At 52.2% G+C, this 20,711-nt stretch overlaps 1 protein-coding gene across 1 annotated transcript; it reads right to left on the reverse strand.

Moving 5' to 3' along the window:
* Nucleotides 1-1,865: 1,865 nt before the first annotated feature.
* Nucleotides 1,866-20,417, reverse strand: DARS2 (aspartyl-tRNA synthetase 2, mitochondrial). The gene is made up of 17 exons (XM_056108586.1): nucleotides 20,303-20,417; nucleotides 18,650-18,749; nucleotides 17,802-17,868; nucleotides 16,448-16,549; nucleotides 15,826-15,921; nucleotides 14,581-14,704; nucleotides 13,885-13,931; nucleotides 11,656-11,762; nucleotides 10,807-10,876; nucleotides 9,668-9,847; nucleotides 8,013-8,120; nucleotides 6,841-6,903; nucleotides 5,654-5,806; nucleotides 4,371-4,589; nucleotides 3,919-4,029; nucleotides 3,435-3,510; nucleotides 1,866-2,080 (listed from the first exon to the last, which is right to left on the reverse strand). Exons 1-17 carry the CDS (start codon nucleotides 20,415-20,417, stop codon nucleotides 1,866-1,868), a joined length of 1,953 nt encoding a protein of 650 aa, XP_055964561.1.
* Nucleotides 20,418-20,711: the final 294 nt, after the last annotated feature.

The raw sequence follows: 20,711 nt of genomic DNA on the forward strand, positions 1-20,711 counted from the left end.
TAGTTCTCAGTAGCGTGTGAGGTTCTGGGTGTAGTTCCAGCCTGGCTGAGCCATCCTACACAGCATAACCGGCAGAAGTACAGAGCATTGCCAAAAGGGCTGTTGTTTTCTGTGTTCTTAATTACATTATGTTTGTGTAATGAACTCATGGGGGGTGAGCACTGAAACAGGTGCTTAAAGACCATGCTCCAGAAATTGAACCCAGCCCTTCCCCCACCAGGCTTGTCCTTCAGTCCTTAGTTTTCATCTAAATGCGCTTTTGGCAGGGAGGTTGTCACACCAGGCGATGCACAGGAATTATTCCTGGCTCTGCACTGAGGAAATTACCCCTGATGCTCAGAGAATCCTATGGGATGCTGGCAATCAAACCCAGATCCGCTGCATGCAAGACAAACACCCACCCCGCTGTACTATCACTCCAGCCCCAGTTGGCTATTTTCTAAAGCTATCAGTGGACCTAGATTAAAAAGGTTATAAAAGTTGCCATTCTAGGTGAAGGGACAGGAATCTACAGGTTGCTTTGAGTCGTGAAGTGGGGAGTACGTCCAGTTCTGTCCTCAAAGTCTGCCATGGCTGTACATTCACTAGGGCTTACCTTACACAGTTGGCACATAGCTGTCCTTGAAGTTGATGCTTTTCCCTGTTTTACAGAGCTGGTTGGTTCTTTTTTAAGAAATGAACACGGCTTAGAAAAATGGATGTATAAAACTGATGATTCGTGTTGGTCAATTGATCAGCAGAATGTCAAAAGTAGAAAAGAACAGTCACTCCAAGGCTCACTTGCCTTTTTATTAGTTTCCGGATCAGCAGGCTTTGAGACAATCACAGATGAGCGTGAGTGTGGCGTTTCTGTGGTGCTGGGATCAGACTTTAGACCACATACCCAGAAGGCCTGTGACCCACTGAGCAACATCACAGCCTCAACGGTGAGGTCGCCTGGGCAGCCTATAATGCTCAAAGTGTTCTTGCCACACTGGGTTGTGTTCAGGGCTGACTCCGCTCTGTCCTCGGACCACTCCTGGGGAACTTGGGGACCACGAGGGTGCCGGGAATTGAACAGGGCTGGCTGGGTGCAATGTGTGTGCCTCCCCGCTGTAGTGCTCTGAATGGAGGTGTTCAAGGTGAGAGATTCAGGTTCTGGGACTGACACTTGGGTTATCTTTTTTGTATCTTACGGTGCTCCAATGTTCGGTCTCTGGAGGAAATGTCACTAGGTCCCTGGATCTGGGGCCTCAAGTGTGGCTGGTCAGACTAAGCCAGGGACAGTTATGCATTTACAGTTACAGCATCAGGCCCACCTGTGAGGTCCTGAGTTTGATCCCTGTGCCATAAAACCTGTACTCTATCATTACAGCAGAAACCAATGTTTTATAATTCCATGTAAAAAAAATTAGCAAAAATGATTTAAAAATCCTAAATTGGAGTGGAAGAGGTAGTGCAGGAGTTGAGGCACTTGCCTTGTGTTCTGATCCCTGGCTGGCATCATGGAAGTGGCCTGTCCCTGACCCAGTCCACAGCCAGGGGTCACTACTAGCACAGAACCAGGAGTGGCCCCCAAAACAAAAACGCTAAACATGTAATCAAGATTGGGTTTCTTGTTTCCTCCTTGACAAGGATGTTGCCTGTTGGAGGGCCTTGGCCGTGCACGCAGCAGACAGACCCGGGTTCAACCCCCAGCATCCCATATGGCCCCTCTGAACCTGCCAGGAGTGAGCCCTGAGCACTGCCAAGTGTGGCCCCCAAAAATGCCTGCCGCCTCGGTTCTTTCCACCTAAAGGCCACATGTCAGATGAGTGGCGGAACTCGGGACGGGAACTGAACCCCAGAGGAGCAAGGGGACGAGGTAGGGCGGGGGGGGCAGAAGTTCAGCTCTCGGGGGGCTGTTTGTGAGGCAGCGGGCTCTTTTCTGCTTCTGGGTCTGCGGGCCAGGAGACCTGGATGTGGTAAGGCTTCAGCTCCTCGGGGGACACCGAGTCGGGTGCCCCACTCATGAGGTCGTGGCCCCGAAAGGATTTGGGGAAGGCGATGACATCTCTGATGCTCGGAGCTCCAGTGACGAGACACATCAGCCGGTCTAAGCCTGGGAATCAAGCAGAGTTAATAACAGTGTATGTGTGGGGGCGGGGGGCTTCCCTTTCCTGTAAGGACTAGAGAGTCTTGGTGTGGGGGTCACTCCTGGCGTTTGCCTTGCACACAGCCAGCTCGGCCGAGCTGGGTTTGATTCCTCCGCCCCTCTTGGAGAGCCAGCAAGCTACCAAGAGTATCTCGCCCGCACGGCAAAGCCTGGCAAGCTACCTGTGACGTATTCGATATGCCAGACACAGTAACAACAAGTCTCAAAATGAAGACGTTACTGGGCCTGCTTGAGCAAATCGATAAACAATGGGAGGAGAGTGAAGTGATATATATACACATATACGTGTATGTGTGTGTGTATATACATATATATACATACACACACATATTTGGCTTTTTGGGTCACACCAAGCATTGCTCACAGATTACTCCTGGCTCTGCACTCACATGCTCAGGAGGACCCCATGGGATGCCGGGGATCGAACCCAGGTTGGCCATGTGCATGGCAAACGCCCTCCCTGCTGTGCTATGGCTCTCGCCCTCTCTTTTTACGGAGCTTCTATTGTTGGGGTTGTTTTCTTTCTTGAAGAAAGCCCAGGACTGCTGTTCACATGTCACTGGGGATGTTCCATGTTCACTAAAGGGCCCAAGTACAACTAACGTGCTGTGCAGGGGACTTGGAGCTAGCAGACGCCCAGTGGCTCTCCGCCCTTGTTGGCAGGAACAGACGCCCACCAGGGGGCGCCAGCTCGTTCCTACTCCAAAAAAGACTAGAAAGTGGTCCTTCTCACCCCGACTTGGTGTGCCTGTGATCCCCATGGGGCTGAGACACTGACCTGGGACAGAGCCTGTGGGCAGAAATGCCCTGGGGCCGTGGGTTCCAGCCCCAGCAATCAAATTGTGTGTGTTGGGGGGTGGCAGGTAGGTTCTAAGGTTGCCTGGCGATTCTCAGCCAGCCGGCTTCAATGGAATAATGGATGCTGGGGTGACAGGCCCTAAACTGTATCTTCATAAGTAGTGAAAATGCATTTCTTAAGCATCCACTGAAAGGGGCTGGAGTGATAGCACAACGGGGAGGGCGTTTGCCTTGTATGCGGCCGACCCAGGTTCGATTCCCAGCATCCCATAGGGCCCTCAGAGCTCTGCCAGGAGTAATTCTTGAGTGCAGGAGCCAGGAGTCAGCCCTGAGCATCACTGGGTGTGACCAGAAAAGAAAAGAAAAGAAAAGAAAAGAGAAAAGAAATCCACTGAAAATGAAACACAAAATTCTCCTCGAATGCTGTCGAATGCTCGGCTGGTCCCATCCCGCCTGGGAGCCCAGAGGAGAGACCTCATGGGGGGCTGGACGAGAGGGTTACCTAAGGCGATTCCTCCGTGTGGGGGCGCCCCGGAGTCAAGCGCCTGGAGCAGGTGGGAGAGTAAGGTCACATCTTCCTGAAATGCAAAGGAAAACAACATCACCAAAACAACATTGTAGGGCGGCTACAAGTGCCACCTCGTGAAAAGGGAAAAAAATACCCAAAAACCCTTAAGAGCCAGGAAAGACACTTGGGTCAGGGACATTCCCAGGGCGCCTGGCCTGCCACTCGCTTGTGCTGTATTTGCCAAGATGGAGCAGAACAGCGATGGGAAATGCAGTGTCCAATCAGGACGCAGCAGCAGCACTTTGGCGGGGTATTGGGTTCTGTTTTGGGGCCACACCCTGCGATGCTCAGGGGTTCCTCCTGGCTCTGGACTCAGGAATCATTCCTGGCGGGGCTGGGGACCCTATGGGATGCCGAGGATTGAAGCCCGGCCGCATGTTTGCAGGGGCAGGTGCCCTCCCCGCTGTGCTGGCGTTACCTTAAGCACAGTCTCCAGGATGTAGCGCTGTAGCTCGGCCTGGTGAATCCGGATGGAGCCGCCTCCTACCTCACTGCCGTTCAGAACCAAGTCATAGTGTTGGCCCCGGACCTGGAGAGGGAAAACTTGGGGTGTCGCCTGAAGGCACCGGACCCAAGAACCTATTTTTTTTCAAATGGGGGACTTTTTGGGTCACACCCGGCAATACTCAGGGGTTCCTCCTGGCTCTGCACTCAGGAATCACTCCTGGCAGTGCTCAGGGGACCCGAGGGGATGCTGGGGATCGAACCCGGGTCGGCTGCGTGCAAGGCAAACGCCCTACCCGCTGTGCTATCGCTCCGGCCCTGGCCCCATAACTTTTTTCTTTGCCTCCCAGAGTGGGTGAGACAAGGATGGGCAAAGCCTCTGCCTCGGTTTCCCCTCCCCTCTCACCAGGAAGGATCCACACGCACCTTCTCAGGCTCAGTGGCAAGGAGGTGGCAGTCCGCAGGGTGGGGGGCCGTGAAGGGGTGATGGGCCGCCTCCAGTTCCGCGGGGTTCTCCGTCTTGCGGAGGAAAAGTGGGAAATCCACCACCCATAGGAAGGAGAAGAGAGCCGGGTCACGAAGCAGCGCCCCCCGGGCTTCCAGAAGATCTGCACACTCCAGCCGCACTCTCCCCAACAGGGAGCACTGTAGGGGTGAGAGCAAACGCAACTCAGTGCAGAACCCAGATCCTACTTGGTTGTTATTTTATTATTCTTTTGGTTTTAGGGGGCCATACCCGGCGATGCTCAGGGCTTGCTATTGGCCCTGCACTCAGGAATCACTCCTGGCAGGGCTTAGGGGACCGTATGAGATGCTGGGAATTGAACCCGGGTCAGCTGCATGCAAGGCAAGTGCCCTCACCGCTGTCTAGATTTTTTTTTGGGGGGCCACACCCGGCGATGCTCAGGGGTTCCTCCTGGCTCTGTGCTCAGGGATCACTCCTGGCAGTGCTTTGGGGACCCTATGAGGTGCCAGGGATTGAAACGCGGTCAGCCATGTGCAAGGCCAACACCCTCCCCGCTATGCTATCCCTCCAGCCCCCCCACCTTATTTTTGAGCTTTTTGGGTCACACCTGGCAATGCTCAGGGGTTCCTCCTGGCTCATGCACTCAGGAATAACTCCTGGCGGTGCTCGGGGGACCACATGGGATGCTGGAAATCGAACCCAGGTCGGGTGCATGCAAGGCAAACGCCCTCCCCTCTGTGCTATCGCTCCAGCCCCTCCCTTTTTTTTCCCTTTAACTTATTTTTAATTATGATTTGGGAGGGGTTGAACTATAGCCGCTGGAGCTCAGGGCTCACCCCTGGTGGTGCTCAGGGATCTCACTGGACCTTCTGCATGCAAAGCACAAACAGCCCACTGGGCTGTCTCCGCCGCAAACCCTAGGTGGTTTTTCCAAGTGACTAGATAATAACAGCTCAAAGGAAGGGCCAGAGAGAGGGTCCAGGTAAGCAGGACGCTGTGCCTGGACTCCATGTCAGGTATGTCTGCAGGAGCTGACAGAGGCCCAGACAGGGCTTGTCTTTTTATTTTGGTCACACCCAGCGATGCTCAGGGGTTCCTCCTGGCTCATGCACTCAGGAATCACTCCTGGCGGTGCTCGGGGGACCCTATGGGATGCTGGGAATCGAACCCGGGTCAGCCGCGTGCAAGGCCAACGCCCTCCCCGCCGTGCTTTTGCTCCGGCCCCTGCACGGGGCTTGCCTACCGCAGCCTGGTGCTGGCCAGCGCTGAGGAGGACCACATCCTCGTCCTGGGCTTCCAGGAGTCCCTCGAGTGCCCGGCTCTGCTCCCGTACCACAAGCTCGGCGGCAGGAGAATTCCAGTTTCTGTTGGCTTTCAGAAAAACAGGTAAGACTTCCTACGATAAAGAAAGAGAGATTCACATTTTTTAAAAACGGAGAGTTTCAGGGGCTGGAGCGATAGCGCAGCGGGTAGGGCGTTGGCCTTGCACGCAGCCGACCCGGGTTCGATTCCCAGCGTCCCATATGATCTCCTGAGCATCACCAGGAGTAACCCCTGTGCATCGTCAGGTGTGACCCAAAAAGCAAAAAAATTTAAAAAATAAAAATAAAAACGGAGACTCTCAAGGACCGGAGAGATAGTTTGTTTGCCTGGCACGCGGTTGACCCAGGTTCGATCCCCGGCATCCCACAGGATCCGTCGGGGCACTGCCAGGAATCATTCCTGAGTGCAGAGCCAGGAGTCAGCCCTGAGCATCCCAGGTGGGACCCAAAAAGCCAAAAATAAAACAATGTAGCATCTGTTTATTTTTCTGGTTGCCGTCCTGGTACTGGCTGCTGTATTGTCAAACAAGGGCTATGTGTGCTAGGCACACAGGCTCTCCGTACTTCTAACTGGGTCAAAATCTTTTTTTTTATGGGAACACGGTTAGACTTTCACATTCTGGTTAATGGTGCACCATTTAAGCTGAAGTCGTACGTAGATTAACTAAAAAAAATTAAAAATAGAAAACAATCTAAAATAATGAGACTCTCAAACTAATACCATAAAAAACTTTTTTTCCCCTGCTTTTTGGGTCACACCCGGAGATGCACAAGGGTTACTCCTGGCTTTGCACTCAGGAATTACTCCTGGCAGTGCTCAGGGGTCAATATGGAATGCTGGGAATTGAACCCGGGTTGGCCGCATGCAAGGTAAACGCCCTGCCTACTGTACTATCGCTCCAGCTCCCAAAACTTAAGCTACAGCTTGCCTTATGCATGGTCGACCCAGGTTTTATCGCCAGCACCCCATAAGGTCCCCCAAGCCCACAAGAAGTAATCCTTGAGAATCACCCCCCCAAAAAAATTCTTAAGCAGTTATTAAAAATATTACATTAAAACACTGAATCTCTAAAAGGGGTGAGGGGAACAGCTACAGTGAACTCCTTACCTGATTAAAATTGTCTGTTGCAAATTTCCTGATGGATTCAATGTCTTTCCTTTTTAAGTATTTCTGATGATAGAAAATCAAAGTGGAATCGTCAATACAGTCCTTCATAAACATTTGCCTAAATGAAGTATAGGAGTTTTGTTGTAATGCAAAGAGCTCTAGCTCTCGTTCTATTTTCTATTACAGTTTTTTAATTTTGAGTCTTGGGCCACTGTTCCCCGTGGTCAGAGGCTACCTCTGGGCTACTCAGGTCCGGAACTCTTCCTTCTGAAGGTGTTTTTCTTCTCTAGAAGCTTTAAGAACACTGTTAAGCCTTTCTGGGCCAAGGAGACTACATAGCTGGTAGGGTGCTTACATGCATATGGTCCACTGGGGTCCAATTCCCAGCATCCCATAAGGTCCCCCAACCACCTCCAGGAGTGATCTCTGAGCACCACAAGGGTTACTCCTTGCTTTGCACTCAGGAATTACTCCTGGCGGTGCTCAGGGGACCATACGGGATGCTGGGAACCGAACCTGGGTTGGGCGCGTGCAAGGCAAACGCCCTACCCGCTGTGCTAGTGCTCCGGCTCAAATCATCTTTATTTTATTTATTTATTTTTTTTGCTTCTGGGCCACAGCCAGCAGTACTCAGGGGTTACTCCTCGCTCTGTGCTCAGAGATCACTCTTGGTAGGCTCAGGTGATCTTACAGGGTGCCAGGGATCAAACCCCGGGTGACTGTGTACAAGGTAAGTCTCTACTTGCTGTGCTATCACTCTGGCCCCAAACAAAATACTTTATATAAAACTACTTTGTGGGCCTGCAGTGATAGCAGAGTGGGGAGGGCATCTGCCTTGGAGGGGACCCACCTGGGTTTGATCCCCGGCGACCCCGATGGCCCCCGAGTCACACCAGGAGTAAGCCCTAAGCATCGTGAGGTGTATCCTGAAAACCTTTGTTTGTTTGGTGGGGTCACCCAGAGCTGCTCTGGGCTACTCCTAGCTCTGTGCGCAGGGGATCACATGGTACCAGCAATCAAGCCTTGATGTACAGATGGACTCCAGCTCCCAAAGACAGAATACTCAGCTTCAAGGAGAAGTGCTCTCGCTGACGTCCTGATGTGCAGCAGTGAATGAACTTACTCCCCAGATTTTTATTTCCTGGAGAAGACACAGCCCCGGTCCCACTCACTGTTCCTCCGGGGACGCAGATGGCCTTCACACTCCCCTGGGGTTTGCCAAGGCCGCCCTGGAGAAGGTTAACGCCTGTGTTCCTGAACACGTCGCTGACGTCTACGATCTGGGAAACGGGAACCAGGGGAAGAGGTAACAGAACATGAATTTAGTTTAAGGAAAGTTTTCAAGAGTTGATCCTTTAACAGTCTCCACTGCCTTCACGGAAGAGTCCCCTGGACTGGCATCACCAACGGTGTCACTGTATGAGCTGCTCACACATTTGTCATTTGTTCATTTCATCTTTTTTATTTTGTTTTGTTTTTTGGCTTTTTTTTTGCTTTTTGAGTCACACCCGGTGATGCACAGGTTACTCCTGGCTCTTCACTCAGGAATCATTCCTGGCAGTGCTCGGGGGACCCTATGGGATGCTGGGAATCGAACCCGGGTCAGCTGCATGCAAGGCAAATGCCCTCCTCGCTGTGCTATCGCTCCAGCTCGTTTCATCTTTAGAACAAGAGTGCAGGTTAGGAACTGTATATGGCTAACTCCAGCAGTGCTCAGGGGTTACTCCCAGCTTAGTGCTCATGGATTGCGGCTGCTGGTGCTCAGAGGACCACGTGGTGCTGAGTCTAAACCCAGGGCTCTGGCATCCAAAGTTGGTTCAGCTCTTTGAACCCCCTCCCCAAGCCATCTCTCCCTTTTGTTCTTTTTTTTTTCTTTAAAAAAATTTCACATCACCAGGGCTGGAGCGATAGCACAGCGGGTAGGACATTTGCCTTGCACGCAACTGACCCAGGTTCTATTCCCAGCATCCCACAGGGTCCCCTAAGCACCACGAGGAGTGATTTCTGGGTTCGGAGCCAGGAGGAACCCCTGTGCATTGCCGGGCGTGACCCAAGAAAGCAAAAAAAAAAAATTTCGTGTCACCACTCATGTCCATTTTAATTAATAATGGGAGCTTTGTTCTAAAACTTTGCTATGAATAGTCGATTGTAAGAAATCAGCTTTGGAACACAGCGATAAAAAATACGCTGGCATGCAAACATGCCACTTGCATGCTCCCGCCAGCCTGGTAACAAACAACCATCGGTATTTGTAACGGGGGACAGATCCTGCTCCTTTGGAGGCTCTGGCAGGGGGCACAGCTACTCGGACACCCTCGACCGAAGACCGGTCCGTCTCTATCGGGCAGGCCGTCCTCTTCGACCGAGCGAGCGTGCAGCTTCGGGAGGGACATGGAGCGGTGAGGGAGGAAGGGGACACCCGCCTAGCCAGCCAGATCAGCCGAATCAACCCTGGCGATCAATGGGGTGGCAGATGTCGCAGCCAGATCGCCCTCTCATCCGGGCTGGAGCGACGGCACAGTGGGCTGGAGCGATAGTACAGTTGTAGGGCGTTTGCCTTGTGCACGGTTGGCCTAGCCGAGCCGGGTACAATTCCTCCACCCCTCTTGGAGAGCCCGGCAAGCTACTGAGAGTATCTCACCCGCAGAGCCTGGCAAGCTCCCCATGACGTATTTGATATGCCAAACGCAGTAACAAGTCTCACAATGGAGACCTTACTGGGCCCGCTCAAGCAAATCGATGAACAACGGGAGGACAGTGACAGATAAATTCTGCAGTGGATCCCCCAGGTGGAGAGGCACTGCTTTGGGGCAGTGGAGGGAAATACCTTCATCCCAAAGCGGGTGTCGGGCTTGTCTGTCCCGTAGCTGGCCAGCGCCTCGGCGAAAGTCAGGGAGGGAAAAGGCACCAGCAGCGGCCCTTTGTCCTGGGGCCAGCAGTACTGCAGCAGACCCTCAGTCAGGCTCCGGACCCCAGCCTGGTCCACGAAAGACATCTCGATGTCAACCTGCAGGAGAACGGGGCAGGGCGGACGTGAGCACCCATGGTAACTGAAGTGTGTGTGCACGCACACACACGCGCACACATATGTACACACACACATGCACAGTAACTATAAGTACACACACATAGTAACTAATTACACGTATGTGATAACTGTAAGTACACATGGTAACTAAGTGCAGACATGGTAACCTATGTATACACACACACAGTAACTGTAAATACACAGACACACAGTAACTAAGTACACACACAGTATCTAAATACACCACAAGCACACATGCACCTGCACACACACAGTAACTATAAGTACACACACAGAAACTGTGAATGCACACGGTAACTGAGTACACACACAGTAAGTGTGAGTATACACACATGGTAACTGTAAGTACGCACACAGACACTCACAGTAATTAAGTACACACACAGTAACTGTGTGCGTACACATGCACACACAATCAACTTCCAAATGACTGTAGGTTCAAATGACATAAACACTAGAGCTCTCTCTGGAACATTTTTTGTTTTTGCTTTTTGGGTCATACCCGGCCATGCTCAGGGGTTCCTCCTGACTCTGCACTCAGGAATCACTCCTGTGGTGCTCAGGGGACCCTATGGGGTGCCGGGGATCGAACCCAGGTCGGCCATGTGCAAGGCAAATGCCCTACCCATTGTGCTATCACTCCGGCCCCTGTCTCTGGAACTTCTTAATTTTGAACCACACCCAGCGATGCTCAGGGTCAACTCCTGCCTCTGTGCTCAGGGATCACCCCTGGCGGTGCACAGGATGCAGGGGATCAAATCCAGGTGGGCCGCATGCCCAGCAAGCGCCCTCCCAGCCCGAGGCAGAATTACTGTCCTGCTCTTGAAATACTTTGGCAGTAATAAACCGGAATCTATGAGTCACAGTCAAGCATTATTTAGTAATAATGCTAAAAAGTAATAATAACTCAGCATTACCTGAGTAAACTCGGGCTGTCTGTCGGGTCTTGAACCTTCGTCTCGGTAACATCGGGCCACCTGGAAGTACCTACAGTTGGATCACAGCAGACCCCAGTCACGATGTTGCTGTCTCTCTCACATACACACACACACACACACGCGCGCGCGCGCGCGACGCTACACAAAGGACGACAAACCAAGGAGCCTGCTGACCCACAGGACCGGCCTGGTGATGTCATCACAGACACTCAGGGGCAGGCACAGGCTCTGGCCTGGAGGGCCCTGAGCACCGCTAGAATCACACAGTACAGGGGTGTCTGCGGGGGCGTCTTGCCAGGGCTCACGCATTGCACTGCATGCAAGGAAGCTTGTGTTGCTTTTGTCTGGGGGCTCCTGCTGAGCTCACAGGGGATCCTACGGGGTACTGGGGATCGAACTCCCCAGTGGGCTGCATGCCAGGCACGTGCACTGATGCTGTACTGTATCCAGGGCCAACGTGCTACTTTCCATGCATTCTCGGGAGTCAGTTCATCCCTCGCAGAAGGACCAGCTCCCAGTTTTCTAGACTTGTCCAATCAAAAGAATTTCAAGCTTCCGGATGCCTCGTCTGCAGCTCTCCGAGCTCAGGCACTCTGGTTCCTTGCAGTGGTTTTTCTCTACCTGTGTTGTTGCAATATCTGGGGGTCCCCCAGGGGCGGTATTCTCGGCCACCGCCAGTGTGTCTGAGATCAGGTGTGCTCGGAATGCACACACTTCCTGCACTGTCAGGAGATGCGGCGGTCTCACGCCAACTCCTTCCCTTCCGCGTTTCTCCCTTCTGCGACACCTGTCCCTGCCGCCACTCACCAACCCCCCATGGCCACTCACCTGTCCAACCCGCCAACCATCAGAAGCTGCTTAAACTGCTGAGGGCTCTGGGGGAGGGAGTAAAACTTGCCAGGTTCCCGCGATGGTACGAGGAACTCTTTTGCACCCTTTAAGGAGAGGAGAACAGAAATATGGAAAACAACCACAACGCAGGTAAAAGTGGATTCTTTAGCACATCAGTGAAAGCAAAGAGTAAAGCGAGGGGATGGAGCGAGAGCACAGCGGGGAGGGCGTTGGCCTTGCACGCAGCTGACCCGGGTTTGATCCCTGGCATCACATAGGGTTCCCCGAGCACCGCCAGAGTGATCCCTGAGTGCAGAGCCAGGAATCAGCCCTGAGCAGCACCAGTGGCCCTCTAATAAATAGCTAAGTGAACACAAGACATCAAGACATGCTCTTTTTTTTTTTTTTAATTTTTTGGCATTGCTGGGGATCAAACCCAAGCCTCACACTTGTAAGGCAAGTGCTCTAACCTCTCAGCACCCAGCGCTGGCCCAGGAGAATTCCTGCTAGGTTATTTTCCCCCAGAGCTCAAAAGAGTAGGTGTGAAGTGGTGTTAAGTAGGAGCCAGAGAGAGCCCAGGGGGCTGACCCTAAAAGCAGAGTGGAGGACAGGCCCTGTGTCTGGCTGTGGCGCCAAAATAATCATGATCACGATCATCCTGCAGTTCCGTTGATTGCCTCGAGAAGGCACCAGTAACGTCTCCTTCTTCCTAGCCCTGAGATTTTAAAAGAGCCATATTCAATGCTCTTTCAGGATTAGGAGAATGAGACCCATCATTGTTACTGGTATTTGGCATATTGAGTACGACACGGGCAGTTTTCCAGACTCTGCTCTGCGGGCAGGATACTTTTGGTAGCCTGCCAGGTTCTCTAAAGGAAAAATAAGATAATAAGATGTCGTGAGGCTGCGAATGCGGCCACGCACTTCCGGAAGCTGGGTTATATAGTCTCTTCATCTTGACCGTTGATGGGACCAACCTGGCGCTGGCGGCAGCTGGTGGGTGTGACACCTGCCTACTGGAAGATGGGGGGTCTGGGTGGAGAAGGCCCAGTCCCAGTCCGAGTAGGCTCAAAAATATGGAACACTTCACGAATTTGCGTGTCATCCTTGCCAAAATAATAAAAAAAAAAAAACTAAATAAATAACTAAATACATCCCCAGTTCCATCAAGGAATTTGTGTTCCTAGCTGTTTTTTTTTGGGAGGGGGGTGTCACACCCGGTGATGCTCAGGAGTTCCTCCTGGCTTTGCACCCAGGGATCACTCCTGGCAGTACTTGGGACCATATGGAATGCCGGGGATCGAACCCAGCTCAGCCGCGTTCAAGGTTAATGCCCTCCACACTGTGCTATTGCTCCGCCCCCCCACCCAGTTGCTTTTTTTTTTTCTTTTTGGGTCACACCCAGCAATGATCAGGGGTTACTCCTGTTCATGCTCAGGGGACCCTATGGGATGCTGGGAATCGAACCTGGGTTGACCTCGTGCAAGGCAAACGCCCTACCCGCTGTGCTATCACTCTAGTCCCCCTAGTTGCTTTTCTAACTTCAACCATCACTGACCAGATCCTCAAATCGGATGACTTATGTTTCAATGAACAAAGGTTTCTTTTTTCTTTCTTTCCTTCTTTCTTTTTTTTTTGGGTCACACCCGGCGATGCACAGGGGTTCCTCCTGCTTTGTACTCAGGAATTACTCCTAGTGGTTCTTAAGGGTACCATATGGGATGCTGGGAATTGAACCCGGGTTGACTGCGTGTAAGACAAACATCCTACCCGCTGTACTATCGCTCTAGTCACCAAAGGTATCTTTTGATGGAACCAGCTCACTAGTGATTTGCATATTCTTTTTTTTTTTTTTTGCTTTTTAGGTCACACCCAGTAATACACAGGGGTCACTTCTGGCTCTGCACTCAGGAATCACCCCTGGCAGTGCTCAGGGGACCATATGGGATGCTGGGAATCGAACCCTGGTCGGCCACATGCAAGACAAACGCCCTACCCGCTGTGCTATTGCATCTTCTAACCTAAATAAAAGTACAGTGCCCGTCAAATCCATGAGTCTGACTCAAAATCGCAGTTCCGGGGGGATCCTGTCAACCCCAGGAGGCAGACCTGTGAGAGCGCCATCCTGAGGCAATAGTAAGATAAGTGTGGGCCACAGAGCTGTGGAAACAAAGTGGGTAGCTTCCCAGCTCATCACCAGCCGGGTGGTTTAAAGAACAGACGTACCCCAGGGGTCCTCTTAAACATCGTCGGTGTTTCGACATCCACAAACCCTGGAAAGGCGAGAAACACCATCGTTAAACCGAGAGAAGTCAGGGCTGGAGCGATAGCACAGCAGGGAGGGCGTTTGCAGCCAATCCAGGTTTGATTCCCAGCATCCCATAGGGTCCCCCCGAGCACCGCCAGGAGTAATTCCTGAGTGCAGAGCCAGGAGTCAGCCCTGAGCATCATTGGGTGTGACCCAAAAAAGCAAATATAAATAAACAGAGAGAAGCCTTTCGGACACTGTCGCACGCGGCCCAGAACTGAGAGCCCTTGTGTGGGAACGTTGGCTGAGTTAAGTCGCCGGCTGACTGATGCTGAGTTTTTTGGGGGTGGGATAGGGGAGCAACCCACACCTGCTGGGGCTCTGGACTCAGGGGCCACCAGTGCTCATTTCCACCTTCAGGCCATGTTGTGTCCGACTTGGGATGCTAAGGAGACGGGGCAGTGGACAGAAACAGAACCAGAGCAATAGCCCAGCAGGGAGGGCGTTGGTCTTGCACGTGGCCGACCCGGGTTCGATCCCGAGCATCCCCAAAGCCCCCCAGAAGCTCCGCCAGGAGTGATTCCTGAGACAGAGCCAGGAGTGAGCCCTGAGCACCACCGGGTGTGAAAGCAGATGTTCAGAAGCCCCCTCCCCCGAGGCCCGGCCGCGCTCACCGTGCCGCCCACAGAGGTACTCGCGCATCCTGTGGACCATCTGGGATCGCAGGCGCAGGTTGTACTGCATCTGGGCACTGCGCAGGTCCAGGTAGCGGTACTGCAGGCGGAGCGCCTCGGTTTTCTAGAGACATTCACGGGCCGGGTCAGACCACGGGAAGAGACTGAGGGTGACGGAAGAAGCTCACGGGTTAGGCACAGAGCTGGGGCTTCTCGGAACCCCACAGAACCCCACAGAACCCCACGCCATCCTTTGCGGCCACCCCGGTGGGACCAAAAATCCCTCGTTTCCGGGACGCCACAACTTCCAGGCCGCTGCTTATGGATTTTGAGCTTCACGCCCCCATATCAGTGACCCGTGCCCTTTCCCGCTTATAACTGCCTGCTTTATCGGACACAAACCCATTTATAAGCTCACAGATCTTTTTTTCTTTTTGTTTTTTTTTGGGGGGGGACTGTCCCCGACACACACCTGTAGCTCAAGGATCTCTCCTGGCAAGCTCAGGGGACCCTATGGGATGCCAGGGATCCAACCAGGATCGGCCGCATGCAAGGCAAACGCCCTTCCCGCTGTGCTATCGCTCAGGCCCCTTACTGTGTACATATATTTAAAATGTACACATTCCCAGAAGGGAGCACCGAGTAAAGGGTGTTGGGAGGATCCTCCCAGGATGGGAGATGCATGCTGAAAGTAGACTACAGACCGAACATGATGGCCACTCAATGCCTCTTTTGCAAACCACAGCACCCAAAAGGAGAGAGAGAACAAAAGGGAATGCCCTGCCACAGAGGCAGGGTGGGATGGGGGGTGGGGGGTGGGAGGAATACTGGGATTCGTGGTGGTGGGAAATGGGCACTGGTGGAGGGATGGGTATTTGATCATTGTATAATTGAAACCCAAGCACAAAATTTGTAAGTCTACAACTGTACCTCATGGTGTCTCACTAATAAAAATTTTAAAAAGTTTAAAAAATAAAAAAAATGCACACAGTATCATTGGAGCGATAGATAGTATTGCTCGTTGGAGATAGATAGTACAGTGGGGAGCCCTTGCACGCAGCCAACCCAGGTTCAATCCCGGCATCCCATATGGTTCCCCAAGCACCGCCAGGAGTGATTCCTGAGTGCAGAGCCAGGGGGAACCCCTGAGCACTGCTGGGTATGAACCAAAAAGCAAAAAAAAAAAAAAAAAAAGACAAAAAACCTTACTGATCATCACTATATAAGTGACAGAGGATGGGGCACCTTCACAAAGTCCTTGATTTCGAAAGGCAGCTTCTTGCAGGAATTCAGCAGCTCAGCGGTTTTCACTTGGATTTCAATCTCACCCGTCGGCATTTTCTTAAAGAAAAGGTTCATTTAGGAAATGAAAAAAAAAAATTATTCATCAGGCTAAAAAAAAAAATCAGTCATCAGGATATGTACCAAGTGTGCATTGTGAAACAAAGATACTTAATTACATATATAAATGCCCTGTGCTTATCACAGACAGCCTACAGCATAAATGCGGGGCAAGAGAAGTAGTCCAATGGTTAGAGCAACTGTCTTGCATGCAGCTGACCCAGGCACAATCCTCTGTATCACATATCACACCTGGTCCCCTGAGTCCTGCCTTAATTGATCCCTGAGCACCGAGCCAGGAGTAAACCTGAAGATCAGATGTAGTCTCGAATCAAAGCAATAATATAAATGCACGATCTCCCCATTCTGACTCTGTCTGCCAAGGGCTCTTTAACAAATGTCTCCACACCCCTGTTCACTTAGGAGTGTCTGCTATAGAGAAGATTCTAGAACGGGCAGGTTCATTTTCAGTCTGTGGGCAGGGCTCAGGTGCCCGAAGGTAAAACGGACACAGTTCTACACTCACCAGATTCACTTGTCCCTGAGGCCGTGCCACGACCGTCCCCGACACACAGACCACAGACTCCACGGGGGCATCACACAGGACCTTCCTCACAGCCGCGGCGGACTGCAGGGGATGAGGGGGACACACGGCTCCAGGTCACAAAGGGGCTTCGAGGAACTGATAGTGACTCTAGTATCAGGGAACTGAGTCTAGTCTGAGGACCTGAGCATTGCAAAATGCTCCCTGAGCTTAGGTGGGCTGTCCTGATGGCTGTGTTGGATGGAGTTTGGGGGTGCCACACCCCCATTCTGATTCCATACAACATAACAACTGAAACTGTTAGACTGTTTGCTTTTTTTCGCCTGAGAAGCAGGGTCCAAGAGCGAGATCTGACAGTGGGGAGGGCTAGATTTGAGCCTCCCTGCCCCCTCTGGCCCCCCATTTGTCCTTACTGGCTTGTGACTTCTTCCGTGAGCAATAAACTTTAAGGTAAAAGGTAAAGGCCCTCCCGTTGATCGTCGATTTGCTCGAGCGGGCCCAGTAACGTCTCCATTGGAGACTTTGTTGTTACTGTGTCTGGCATATCGAATACTCTCGGTAGCTTGCCGGGCTCTCCGAGAGGGGCGGAGGAATCGAACCTGGGTCGGCCATGTTGGCCGCTTGTAAGGCGAACGCCCTACCCGCTGTGCTATCGCTCCAGCCCAATAAACTTTATTTTATTTTATTTTATTTTTTTTTCTTTTTGAATGGGGCTGGAGCAATAGCACAGCAGGTAGGGTGTCTTGCACGTGGCCAACCCGGGTTCGATTCCTCTGTCCCTCTCGGAGAGCCTGGCAAGCTACCAAGAGTATGTAGCCCACACGGCAGAGCCGGGCAAGCTCCCCATGGCATATTCAATACGCAAAAACAAACAAAGGTAAAGGTAAAGGTAAAGGCCCTCCTGTTGATCATCGATTTGCTCGAGCGGGTCCAGTAACGTCTCCATTGGAGACTTTGTTGTTACTGTGTCTGGCATATTGAAAAAACCCAGTAACAACAAGTCTTATGCTGGAGATGTTAATGGAGATGTTACTGGTGCCCGCCCGAGCAAATTGATCAACAATTGGGAGGACAGTGCTTTTTGAGTCATACCCAGCAATGCTTGGGGGTTACTCCTTGCTCTGCAACTCAGGAATCACTCCTGGCGGTGCTTGGGGGACCCTATGGGATGCTGGAGATTGAACTCGGGTTGGCCGCATGCAAGGCATACGCCCTTCCCGCTGTGCTATCGCTCCAGCCCAAACTTCTAACTGTCAAAGTTGAAGCATCCAACTCTACCGTCCGTCCCTTGGAGGCACCAACGTGGCTTTCTAAGGAGAGCAGGGCAGTTCTTTACCTCATCCTGTGGGATGATGACCTGAACTAGTCCGTGGAAGTCTCTGAGGACCAGGAAGATATTCTGCCTGAGTGATGAAGAAAACCAACATGTCAAGAGGAAGTCCGAGTCCCAGATTTCAGTAGGCAGAACAAAAACCCCCAAATAGCTGGGAGGCCGGGGTGGGGGGTGTTGGAGCTATAGCACAGCGGGTAGGGCATTTGCCTTGCATGCGGCTGACCGGGGTTTGATTCACTAGGAGTGATTCCTGAGTGCACAGCCAGGAGTAACCCCTGAGCATCACCGGGTGTGAGATCTGGGGTTTCGTCCCTGGCACCACACAGAAACAGGGTGCAAAGAGGTCACCCTAAGGGCTGGGGTGTGCTGTTCATGCTAACATGCAGGAACCCCTGGTCCCATCCCTGCCACTGTTGGGAGGACCCCACAGGTGTAGCCCAAAAAAACAACCAAAACAAGTGATCTCATGTTTCCTTTTTTTTTTTTTTTTGCTTTTTAGGTCACACCCAGTGATGCACAGGAGTTACTCCTGGCTCATGCACTCAGGAATCACTCCTGGCGGTGCTCAGAGGACCCTATGGGATGCTGGGGATTGAACCCAGGTCAGCTGCGTGCAAGGCAAATACCCTAACCACTGTGCTATCACTCCAGCCCTTCATGTTTCCTTTTCTGTTTGGTTTTTTGGGCCACACTCAGCGGTGCTCTAGGGTTCCTCCTGGCTCTGCACCCAGGGATCACTACTGGAGGGGTTCAGGGGAACCTATGGGGTACCGGGGCTCAGACACGGCCACATACAAGGCAAGTGCCCTGCCCGCTCAGGACCCTACAGCCTTAAAACCACCTCCATGTACCTTCGGTACTGAATCCATCCACATAAAGTGACTTCTTGGCCTAAGTGGGAAGAACGCAGTTCTCCGCATGTGTTGGTCCGGGCAACAAAGCTACTGTATTCTTGAGAAGAATCAGAAATGGAAAGCAAGATTAGTAACCTGTCACTTGGCTAAGGACTTCAAAAGCTGACTCGCCATCAGTGTAGGCATTGGTCAGCAGATGAAATTCAAATTTGATTCAATCCAATTTGTCAACTGTGTCACAGGCTAATAACTTTTAAGGTGGAATTTTGCCAATGTTATGAAATCTATGGTGCTTGGGGCCATAGTGATAGTACAGCAGGGAGGGTGTCTGCCTTGCACACAGGTTGACCTGGGTTCAATCCCTGCATCCCATATGCCCCGCCCCCACCCCAGCACCGCCAGGAGTAATTCCTGAGTCCAGAGCCAGGAGTAACCCCTGAGCATCGCTGGGTGTGACCCAAAAAGTTAAAATTCAAAAATAAAATCTATGGTGCTTAAATATTACCTTGGCCTAAAATAACAAGTTCTTTTTAAATTCTTTTTAGAAAGAATTTTTCTTTTCTTTTTTTCTTTTTGGGTCACACCTGGCGATGCACAGGAGTTACTCCTGGCGGTGCTCAGGTGACCATATGGGATGCTGGGAATTGAACCCAGGTCGGCCGCGTGCAAGGCAAACGCCTTACCCGCTGTGCTATCTCTCCAGGCCCCAGCTTAAGTTCTTAATACTGTGTATCTCTTCCCCAAATATGATCCTAGTGCAACCAGCGTGATAGCACAGCAGGAAGGGCATTTGCCTGGCATGGCGACTACCTGGGTTCAATCCCTGGCATCCCATAGGTTCCACCGAGCACCACCAGGACTAATTCCTGAGGCAGAGCCAGGAGGAACCCCTGAGCATTGCCGGGTGCAACCCAAAAAGACAAAAAAAAAAAAAAAAAGGATCCTAGTAATTACAGAAGCTTGATGCAATAACTTTAGCTTTTGTAAAAGTAAAAAAAAAGTAAAAGGCCCTCCCGTTGATCGTCGATTTGCTCGAGCGGGCCCAGTAACGTCTCCATTGGAGACTTTGTTGTTACTGTGTCTGGCATATCGAATACTCTCGGTAGCTTGCCGGGCTCTCCGAGAGGGGCGGAGGAATCGAACTCGGGTCGGTCATGTTGGCCGCTTGTAAGGCGAACGCCCTACCGCTGTGCTAATGTTTAATAGATAGCTTTTGTATGAATCTAGAAAACACTGTTCAGACTTCTTAGTAGGAAAAAAAAAACTGACTTGTTATAGTTGAATTTTCCCAGTCTTTTTTTTCTTTTTTGGGTCCCACCCGGCGATGCTCAGGGCTGACTCCTGGCTCATGCATTCAGGAATCACTCCTGGCGGTGCTCGGGGGACCCTATGGGATGCCGGGAATCGAACCTGGGTGGGCCACACGCAAGGCAAACGCCCTCCCTGCTGTGCTATAGCTCCAGCCCCTTTCCAGTCTTTAAAAATAAATAAATAAAAGGGGGGGAGAAGGGAGGCAGGAGTGAATGACAGCCTTGGAGAAACTAAGTAACTGGTGATCAGCAGCTCCACTGGGAGCCCCTCAGCGTGGCCAGGAGGGGAACGGGACACTCGGGCAGGGAGCAGGGGGGCATCGCGCTGCCCAATTTTCACCTGGAATCCGCCTCTGTGCACTCAGGCCCAGACTCCTGACCACCGGCCGCGTGGTCTTCCGGGTGGCGAGGGTCAGGCCCAGGGACAGGCGACTCAGCCAGCACGGGGCCAGCATGCTGGAGCCGGGGGTCGGGGGCGCCCACGAATAATCCCACGCCGCGCCGGGGGTCGAACGCCAGGTGCGGGGGTGCAAGTCCACCCGCTTCCACGTCTCGGGAGTGTCCACGGACTTGTCTGGGGCTCGCCCCAGTCCAATATTCCAGCTCGCCTCTGCAAGGAGTCTGGAGTCCAGCTAGATGTGCAAGGTCTCCGGGGGATCTTGAGGGGCTCCCAAGGTGGAAAGCATCCCTTCAGCCCGAGTCAAGGCATCCGTTTGCACCTGTGCAAAGAGAGCAAGGCCGCGGCCGGG

The sequence above is a fragment of the Sorex fumeus genome, unplaced genomic scaffold, assembly GCF_029834395.1.
Source record: "Sorex fumeus unplaced genomic scaffold, SorFum_2.1 ptg000226l, whole genome shotgun sequence".
NCBI lineage: Eukaryota > Metazoa > Chordata > Mammalia > Eulipotyphla > Soricidae > Sorex > Sorex fumeus.